Here is a 10,466-nt window from a genome sequence, read left to right on the forward strand (position 1 = left end):
AAAAATGGTTTTAAGTCAGTTATTTCTATCTTTTGCTGTAGTGTGTCGGTAGGAAATATCAGTTTACATTTCCAAACATTCATTTTGCCATTAAATGTAATAATCCAGTGAGATTTTTGTCTGACTACAGCCAGTGCTCCACACAGAGATCTGATCTGATCATCATCAGTCTGTCTGGAATGACATGAAGAAACAGAACAAACTGTGGAGACGTCTCCAAGATGCTTCAAGAAACCCACCTGCAAAGCTACAGTACTATTAAAAGTTTTAAGCACTTGTGTAAAAACGCTGTAAAATGAGGATGCTGTCAAAAATAACGTCATAAATAGATTTTCTTTATCAATTAACTTCTATTAACTAAATTAAATCAACATTTGGTGTGAGCATCCTTTGCGTTTTTGCAGGTAGGAAAATACTAATGTTCTAATAATTTTGGCCACCACTGTATGTATACATATATATCGAAAGACTCTTCTGCACACCAAGGCTACATTTCTTTGTTAAAAAATGCAATAAAATATTATTACAATTTTAAATAGCTGTTTTCTATGCGACTATATATTAACATGTAATTGATTGCTGTGATCAAAGCTGAATTTTCAGCATCATTACTCCAGACTTCAGTGTCACATGATCCTTCAGAAATCATTCTAATATGCTGATTTGCTGCTCAAGAAACATTTCTGATTATTTTCAATGCTGAAAACAGTTGAATTGCTTCATATTTTTGTGGAAAGTGTGATACATTTTATTTTTCAGGATTCTTTGATGAATAGAAAATTTAAAAGAACAGCATTTATTTGAAATAGAAATCTTCTGTAACATTATAAATGTCTTTACTGTCACTTTTGATCAATTTAATGCATCCTTTCCTCACATGTACCTTATAGAGGATGACCTGACCCTCCTGAGGGTTTCCTGGAGTTAAAAACTTCTCCTGTGTTTCCTCATGAATCTCATCATTACCAGGAGCAAGATCTGAACACAGAATATTTATCTCAGACACACATACAGCTCATCTACTGCTGTGAAAACATACCAGATCAACACAAATATAACAGCACTATCATGCATTGAAAGTTCTTTTAAACTCTAAATAAGGCTAACGTGCACATTCATATTCCTCACCCAATATTCCCATGTCATATTTTCCCTCTTTTTTGTCCTTGTTGATCAGGTAGTCGAAGTTATCGGTGAAGTACTGGAACAGAGAGTTCTGCTGAAGGACCTCCAAACCCAAAATACGGTTCAGAAACTTAGTGATGGTGCAGTCTGGGATGCAGGACAGAAAAAGGCAATTAGCCACTTGGTCGGATGCAAATTAGTTGCATTTCATTTACTTAAAACATTTCTGCATGTAAATGTGATGCAACTGTCAGTTAAAGCACTTCACTGACAGGTATTACACTGATAAGTAACACAAAACCAGAACAAATGTGCATTATCCAACAATGTTGTCAGTGTATTTTGAATTTAACACACTTCTATAAAGTCAGGTTTGAATTATGCATGATCAATAATATCAAAATGTCCACAAATATATATATATATATATATGTGTGTGTGTGTGTGTGTGTGTGTGTGTGTGAGACCCTGGACCACAAAACCAGTCATAAGGGTAAATTTTTTTAAATTGAGATTTATACATCTGAAAGCTGAATAAATAAGCTTTCCATTGATGTATGGTTTGTTAGGATAGGACAATATTTGGCCGAGATACAACTATTTGAAAATCTGGAATCTGAGGGTGCAAAAAAATCTAAATATTGAGCAAATCGCCTTTAAAGTTGTCCAAATGAAGTTCTTAGCAATGCTAATCAAAATACTAATCAAAAATTAGGTTTTGATATATTTACAGTAGGAAATTTACAAAATATCTTTATGGAACATGATCTTTACTTAATATCCTAATGATTTTTGGCATAAAAGAAAAATCAATAATTTTGACCCATACAATGTATTGTTGGCTATTGCTACAAATATACCCCAGCGACTTAAGACTGCTTTTGTGCTCCAAAACTGCAAACTGGATTTACTCTCCCTGCTTGGCTGATGGACTTTGGCAAATTGGATTCACTTTACTGTTCAGCTGGCGTACTTTTGTTGTTGCCGCTGGGAACTCCCGGTTATCAGCCTGCTGCGAGCCCTCTCTCACCTCTCGATTCTACATCTATCGGACTGACTGTGAGGTGAGTTAACACTCTTCTTACTAGTCTTTCTAATGGCTTGCTGTCTGGTTGGGTAGCTTTCCTAAGCTTTTATAGATGTTGGGATGGTTGTGGTTCTGGCTAACACGGCGTTGCTGATAGCCGGTTTTCTCATGGCTATCACCAACATGTCAAAGGCTTTGGTACTTGCGCTGTCTCTGGTTCGGTCCGAGCGTTTTAATATGCTTTCCTACCTGCCTGTCAACGTATAAGTTTATTACTTTTGACTTTACACTAACTTGCCCAACTAAATGTACTGGAAACAAAACCACTTCTTATCGTAAGTTCAGTGCTATCAATGTTGATACACTTACTGCCTCTATTGCTTCATCTGATATTTCTGATGTATTCAATTTTACTTGTCCATCCAAGATATATGATTTGTATCACTCTGTTATTGCTGATGTTTTAGATGAGCATGCTCCAGCTAGGACTAGGTCTGATCCCCTGCTCCTCTCCATGGTATAACAATGAGCTACGTGATATGAAAGCCAAAGGCAGACAACTTGAACGTCTTTTTAGGAAAACAGGTTTAACTGTACACTTTCAGGCATTTTCAGATCATGTTAAGCACTACAAAACTGCCTTGAATGCTGCTCACTCTTCACTATATTTCCAAAACTCCCTGCGCCAACATTCCTTTTGAAACACTGTACCTCTGCTATTTCTGGTCCTATCTCACATCTTGTAAACATGTCTCTTATCTCTGCCACTGTTCCAGTATCACTCAAAACTGCTGCTGTTACTCCTATTCTCAAAACGCCAACTCTGGACCCAGCTGACTACACCCTTGAATGCTGCTCACTCTTCACTATATTTCCAAAACTATCAACATAACAAACAATAAGCCTAAATCAGCAGTTCAGGTTGCTATACATAATGCCGATAATAAACGATAATCTGACGACTTATGCTGTTCTTTTTTACGCTATTTTCAGGGAAAGCTTGACGCTTTATGTGGGACATTTGGTGCAGAACCAACCACTTCTACTTGTGAGCTAGCTCGGCCTATTCAAATGCTTGATAGCTTCTCCTTGACAAACCCCACCCTAATCAATGAAATAATACTGAAATCCAATTCTTCTTCATGCCGTGTTGACCCTGCGCCAACATTCCTTTTGAAACACTGTACCTCTGCTATTTCTGGTCCTATCTCACATCTTGTAAACATGTCTCTTATCTCTGCCACTGTTCCAGTATCACTCAAAACTGCTGCTGTTACTCCTATTCTCAAAACGCCAACTCTGGACCCAGCTGACTACACTACTTATCGCCCAATTTCCAACCTACCGTTTGTTTCAAAAATCATGGAAAAAGTCGTTGCCACTCAGTTGCAGTCATTTCTAGCTCGCAATAAACACTTTGATATATTTCAGTCAAGTTTTCGTTCGCAACACAGTACTGAAACTGCTCTAGTAAGCATTATAAATGACCTCCTTCTTTCTGGTGATTCGGGCAACCTTTCCATACTCTTATTACTCGACCTTAGCTCAGCTATTGACACTGTCTGTCATAAGCTACTACTCATGCGCCTCTTAAGAGATTGGCATCTCAGGAGCTGGGTTAGCCTGGTTTTCATCCTATTTACGGACAGACAATACTTCATAACTTCAAATCTCCCACTGTCCCTCTTAAACAGGGTGTGCCACAGGGCTCAGTTCTAGGGCCATTATTATTCATCATCATTTATATTATGCCCCTCGGACAAATTATTCACCGCCATGGTTTTCAGTACCACTGCTATGCCGATGATATTCAGATATATACTTCTTGCCGACCTGACTCTATTCACCAGACCGCTACTCTATTGTCATGTGTCAATGAGTTAAAAACCTGGCTTAGCTCCAACTCTCTCAACTTGAATTTGACAAAAACAGAAATTTTACTTGTCGGTCCCCCAACTGTAACAAAAAACATAACTAATCCCCCTAGAATTGACCTTGAAGCTACATCAATTTTTCTAACTGCCACCGTCAAAAACTTAGGTATCACTCTTGACTCTTCACTAAACCTTGATGCTTATATTAGCAAACTCTCCAAAGCTGCATTTTTTCAACTTCGGCATATTGCCAAACTCAGTTCCTTCATGAGCCCAAAAGATGCTGAATCACTAGTACATGCATTTATCACATCTCTCCTTGACTACTGTAACGCTCTTTTTTTCTGGATTACCAGTACGCTCCATCTCCATCTCTATTCAAAATTCTACTGCAAGAATGTTAACATACACTAAACGGTCTGCTCATATCACCCCTATTCTATTTAACCTCCACTGGCTACCTGTGTCCTCTCGTATCACTTATAAAATTCTTCTACTTACCTTTAAGTCACTCCTCGGTCTTGCACCTACTTATCTCTCTGACCTACTTTCTCCATATATTCCCTCTCGTCTACTTCGATCATCTGGAGGGGAACTTCTTTGTGTTCCAAGATCTCGCCTTTCATCTATGGGAGGGAGATCTTTCTCTGTTATGGCTCCTAAACTTTGTAACTCATCGCCCGTGTCTTCGGTTAATAACCACACTGCACGAATTTAAGTCTAAACTCAAAACCTATCTGTTCAACCAATATTACCGGTCATTATAAGTTTCTTCTTAAACTGTTATGGTTTAATGCTGTATCTGACTGTTTGCTGTATCTGGCTGTCTGTATTATAGACTTGGCAAATGTCTACTGTCCGTCTATGTATGTATTGCTTTTGTCATTGTGAAGCGTCCTTGAGCTTGGGAAAGGCGCTATACAAATTAAACTTATTATTACACATATATATACATATATCACTAATAAATTGCTCAATTAAAGGTATGGCTGCATTAATCATACGCAATACAGACGAGTAGTGAATCAGCCTTTATAATCAGATCCTTGTGTTATTGTTGTATTACATTCACCTTTCTCTGTATTCAGACTCAGACGTGGCTCCTTACAGAAGATTCCCACATCAATCATGCCTTTCTTCATATCTGAAACACATATGAATGTTAAATCAGTACACACAAACATTACACTGTCATGTTCATCTGCATGTGCTCGAACAAAGTGTCTCTTGCTGCGTCCCGATTGACAAACAAATCAAAATAGTAAGCAATACTAGGATTAGTGTATCCAAAATCACAGTTTGCAGACTTCATGGATTTACTTTAGTACCACTATTGGAGTATAGTATTTTAGTAGAAATGACACTAAATAGCACTATTAGATATATTTATTAAATATATGTAATAACATTAGGCATATTTTAACAAAGGTACACTACTGCTAAAAAGTATGGGGGTCGGTAAATTCTTTTAAATGTTTTTTTTTTTTTTTTTAAGAAGTATCTTCTGCTCACAGAGGCTGCATATATTTGATCAAAAATACAGTAGAAATTGTTAAATGTTATTGCAATTTAAAATAGCTGTTATCTATGTGAATATATGTGACCCTGTAGCACAAAAGCAGTCTTAAGTCGCTGGGGTATATTTGTAGCAATAGCCAACAATACATTGTATGGGTCAAAATTATTGATTTTTCTTTTATGCCAAAAAATCATTAGGATATTAAGTAAAAATCATGTTCCATGAAGATATTTTGTAAATTTCCTACCGTAAATATATCAAAACTTAATTTTTGATTAGCAATATGCATTGCTAAGAACTTCATTTGGACAACTTTAAAGGCGATTTTCTCACTATTTTGATTTTTTTGCACCCTCAGATTCCAGATTTTCAAATAGTTGTATCTTGACCAAATATTGTCCTATCCTAACAAACCATACATCAATGGAAAGCTTATTTATTCAGATGATGTATAAATCTCAATTTTGAAAATTTGACACTTAATTTTGGGGTTTTGTGGTCCAGGGTCACATATGTTAAAATGTAATTTGTAATGTAATTTAAAATGCAATTTAATTTATTACACTATTGATCAAACTTGATCAATAAACAGATCACATTACCTCTGAAGAACATGATGTCTCCTCCTGGGTAGCCCTTCGGTGGAGGGACTTTGTTGTCGATGTACCCAAGGATGGCTTTAGTGATCTTATCCAACGCTTTGGTGCCGTACTAAGACAGACAGAGGGAAAAAAATGGTTAAATTCCTTTTCACGTTGTATTTGTGGGTCTGAACTGTGGTATATTTGCAATATGGGAATCGGCATGAAAAGATTTCATCCAACTGTGAACCATATTGCAGTTCATACATTTCTTCCGAGTTTAGAAAACATCAACCAAACAAATCAAAGTCTTAAGTCAAATGAGGTTATGTCCAGTCCAATGTGTTGTTATTGTTAACTAAAGCTATTAAACTATTAAATAAGCTTAAAACTATTGAACTTTTTTTTTCAGAAATTGAAATAGAAAAAAAAAGTTATAAAAATAATGAAAAACTGAAACACAACTTAAAAAAATAAAAATAAAAAATTAACTTGAGTAAGTTCTAAAATAATAAAAATAATGAATTAATATAAACAAACTTTTTAAATAAATAAAAATGATAAAAGGACAAAAAATTACTAAAACAATCTAAAATTAAAACGAAACCTGAAAATATACAAATAAAAGCCAATTCAAAATATTAATAAACACTATAATAGTAGATATATAACACTAAAACAACACCCTAATAAAGCCAGATGGTAGAACAGAGAATAGTCTATTATATTTTGGCTGATAAAGGAGAATATGCTCCTACTTTGTTCTCAAAGTTGTACTGGCTCAGGTCTCTGGATTCAGTGGCTCGTCGGTCCCCGTGCGTCAGAGCCCCCTATAAAACACAACACACATTTTAATGTGGATGCATTTCCATTAACAAGCTCTCAAACATCTGACAACATTTTAATCAGCGCTCACAGGATTGTAGAATGGCTACAGAAGCTTAAGTACATATACTTTCAATTTCACAGGTAGTAATGTGCACATGTTTAAGTTCATAAGTTGCAATGATTTTTGCTTGGCTTCAACTGAACTGTATTTTGGGTAGCTTTGCCCATAGTGAAATCTTATTGGTCCAAAATCTTGCAAAACAGCTGTACATTAATGTGCTTAATGTGATTAAAAGAGGATGATTTAATGAGATAAATATGAGCGCTGCATGTGTCAAAGTCAATGTTCTAGTAAAGACATTACAAAATAAGAGTCTCGCCATATTTCAGGCTTGTTTAAGTACCGCATTATGCAGAACAACTATTTTTCTGGTTATTATTGGTATTTTGGTTACACAGTAAACTGTATCTTGCAATTAATTCAATGTTTAAAATGTTAAAAATTCCATAATCTTTAAATAAATAGTTTTAAGCAGAAATATTAAAAAATCTGGTGTACTTTTTGTAAATGTCTCCTCATAACGGTTTATTAAGAGAAAAATAAAGTAAAAGACCGCTTCTTAAACCAGAGAAGCTGAACATGTTAGTATTCTTGTGGGAAAAAAACATGCAAGTCCCGTCACCGACAGCCAGTTTAGTTTTACTTTTCTTTTTGTTTTCGTTTTAAAAAGCTTGTTATCTTTGCTGTTTACCTCACGTTATGCTATGGAGGCTTTCTTTAAATTTTTTTGTTTTTTATTTATTTGATTCCTCAGTGTTTGCTAAACGTTCTGTAATTTATTAGTCAGTATTAGGGCTGTCAAAAAAAAATTCGAATTTTGAATATTCGTCGAATTTAAAATAATAATCCACATTCGAATGCAAAAACGTTGCATTCGAATTTTAGGTGTGCGTTAAGGAGGCAGCCTTATCAGTGGCGCACGAGATGCGATGACGATGTAAGTGTCATTGCATTTTAATGTTTTTTTTTTAGCCTATCCAGTTGAAGCCACTAGCTGTGGCGCTGCTGCGTTGTTAATTACAAATATTGTGGAAAAAGAGAACATCAATGCAGAGAAGATCTTGTTTACATCAAAACTGAAACCAAGCTGTTCACACAGAACACATATTTGTCGCATTTTCTAGAGGGACATCTATTACCGTTGCACTCGCGTCTCGCTCAAAGGAGTTGCATGTTTAGAAAGCCATGTAAAATTAATGCAAGTTTAACTTTAAAAAAAAACATGTCTCGAGACTTTATGGCGGGTTTTTTTTCCCCATCCCACAGCATCTCATGTTTTTAAATGAAAAATGTACTCTGCGTGATTAGCTTTCCACCCTTTGTATTAAACTATGCATACATACATGAAGCTGTTTTGTTTATAGTTGTTTAAGCAACTTAATTAATTATAATTTAGTAATATTTTGCTCGATGCGCCCTCTTGTGGCCTCATAAGAGAAGCCAAAAGCTTTTCTTCATCCTAAGTGAAATTATGCATTTTAAATTCAAATATAATTCGAATTTTGATAATATTTAAGTACAAAATTCGAATTTAGTTTTTCAGCCATTTTGACAGCCCTAGTCGGTATATAATACAGCATGTGGTGTATGCCATGCCTTATTCGTTTTTGTTAATAAACGTTATGTAAGCTAGTTTGTCATTATAGCCTACTGTTTTAGTGTTGTTGTGCTTTTTAATTAAGAAGAATGAATCAATCTTTTGTTTTAGTCATAAAAAGTGAAAGGTGTATACATATAAGCAAAAGAGACAATTATCTTTTCTTGTAAAACGTGACACCAAGATCGCGAATTCGAAAGTGAAAGCGTCCAAAGTCCGGCTTACAACACGGCAAAAGAGTAATTCCCGTTAACAAAATTTAAAACACAAATAATACTGATGAAAAAGAACGGGTTGAATGTTGAACACTCGTTACACCATATAACTATAAACTATGATAAAAGTTCATAAGCATGCATTGATTAATCCCATGTTGTAGCAAAAAAAATTAAAATAAAATAAAAATTGCGACCAAATGATGTGCTCGTGCGACTGAGAAAGTTAGTCACAAAAGAGCGACCAGTGGGAAGAATGAGTCTAGAGCCCTGTGTATTATTGTGTGCAATGCACATGTGCTTGTGTACATAACATCTGAAAAACAGAGACTGCAGCAAGACTTTACCAGGCTCTCCAATCTCTTGGCAACGATCGAGGCGAAGCGTCTCTCTCCAGCCAGCTCAGAGATGAGGAAGATATACTCTGGAGCCGTAACCTGATTTGAGCGATGAGTTCGACCTGATAAGATACCACAATATTAGCAACCCCAAGATGCCTCTCAAACACACGCAAACAAGCACAGACACTCACCGAACTGCTGGATGGCGCGGTCTGCGCTCCACGGCAGCTCTAAGGTCATGTGAACTCGTCTCCTGCGGTTCTGCACGCGTTTATCCGCCTGTAGAGAGATGCCCGAACTGGCCGCTTCAGAGATGATGGCTATCAGCTGAGAGGGAAAGAGAAAGAGAATTAGTGCAAACATTCAGAATGGCGCTGGGTTTGATCTGGAGGTGGTGTTCTGTGTTTGTAGGTCAGAGGTCGTCACCTTCTCTCCAGTCATGAAGCGCTCTTTCTCTTTGACGTTGACGTGGTCGATGGTCAGGCCCTGTTCTGCTCTGGTCTCATATCGAACGCTGCCATCAGGACGCCGCACTACACGTCCCTTGCGGCCCGTCATCTACACACACACACACACACACACACAGCATTTAACTTGTGCTCATAACATCACATTGTGAACAAGCATCAAGTGTCCCAATCAAAACTCTGAGCATTGTTATTTTTGTGTAATGTTTGAATGAGCTTTTATTTTCATATTTTCAGTTTTTATTTCAATTTTAGTTTAAAGTTTTGTGGTTTATATGTTTTAGTAATTTTGTTTTGTAATTTTTATCATTATTACTATTTAGTTAAAAAAATTTTTTTTTAGATTGATGTTTATTTTAGTTGTAATTGTAGTACTTAATTTTCTATATGAAGCAGTTTCTCATTTCCATCGAAGCTAAACAAAAATATTTCTACTTAGCTTTAATTTATATTTATTTTACAGCTGTAGTTTTAGTCATTTTAGAACTTCAAACTTTATTTCAGGTAGTTACCAGAGCAACATCTACTTCATATTTATTTCATTATTTATTTTCTTAAATTATATTTATTTCTAATATCATTTTTTACATTTTGTCATTTTTTATTAAACTTCTCATTTTCTATTTAGATTTATATTTATTTCTCTTGTACCTTTAGTCATTTTAGAACTTATATACTCAACTTATTTTATTCCAGGTAGTTTCCAGGGCAACACTTCAAGCTTTCATTTATTCATTCATTTTTATAATTAGCTTAAATTTATATTTTATTTTAATTATTTCTTTATTTTTTAATTATTTATTTTAGTTTATATATGTGTGTATATATATA

The 10,466-nt window shown here is 35.4% G+C and overlaps 1 protein-coding gene across 1 annotated transcript in view; it reads right to left on the minus strand.

Moving 5' to 3' along the window:
* Positions 1 to 10,466, minus strand: part of LOC107723214 (protein strawberry notch homolog 2-like) — a 43,910-nt gene that overhangs the window by 9,690 nt on the left and 23,754 nt on the right. Inside the window, exons 18-25 of the mRNA XM_016531771.1 lie at positions 9,595 to 9,726; positions 9,360 to 9,495; positions 9,175 to 9,287; positions 6,885 to 6,956; positions 6,148 to 6,256; positions 5,099 to 5,170; positions 1,129 to 1,272; positions 884 to 978 (exon numbers count right to left, since the gene is read on the minus strand). Of these exons, the coding sequence (XP_016387257.1) occupies positions 884 to 978; positions 1,129 to 1,272; positions 5,099 to 5,170; positions 6,148 to 6,256; positions 6,885 to 6,956; positions 9,175 to 9,287; positions 9,360 to 9,495; positions 9,595 to 9,726 (873 nt within the window). The remainder of the gene's footprint in view (positions 1 to 883; positions 979 to 1,128; positions 1,273 to 5,098; positions 5,171 to 6,147; positions 6,257 to 6,884; positions 6,957 to 9,174; positions 9,288 to 9,359; positions 9,496 to 9,594; positions 9,727 to 10,466) is intronic.

This window comes from Sinocyclocheilus rhinocerous, unplaced genomic scaffold (genome assembly GCF_001515625.1).
Source record: "Sinocyclocheilus rhinocerous isolate Xijiao unplaced genomic scaffold, SAMN03320098_v1.1 scaffold2770, whole genome shotgun sequence".
In the NCBI taxonomy this organism is placed as follows: Eukaryota; Metazoa; Chordata; class Actinopteri; order Cypriniformes; family Cyprinidae; genus Sinocyclocheilus; species Sinocyclocheilus rhinocerous.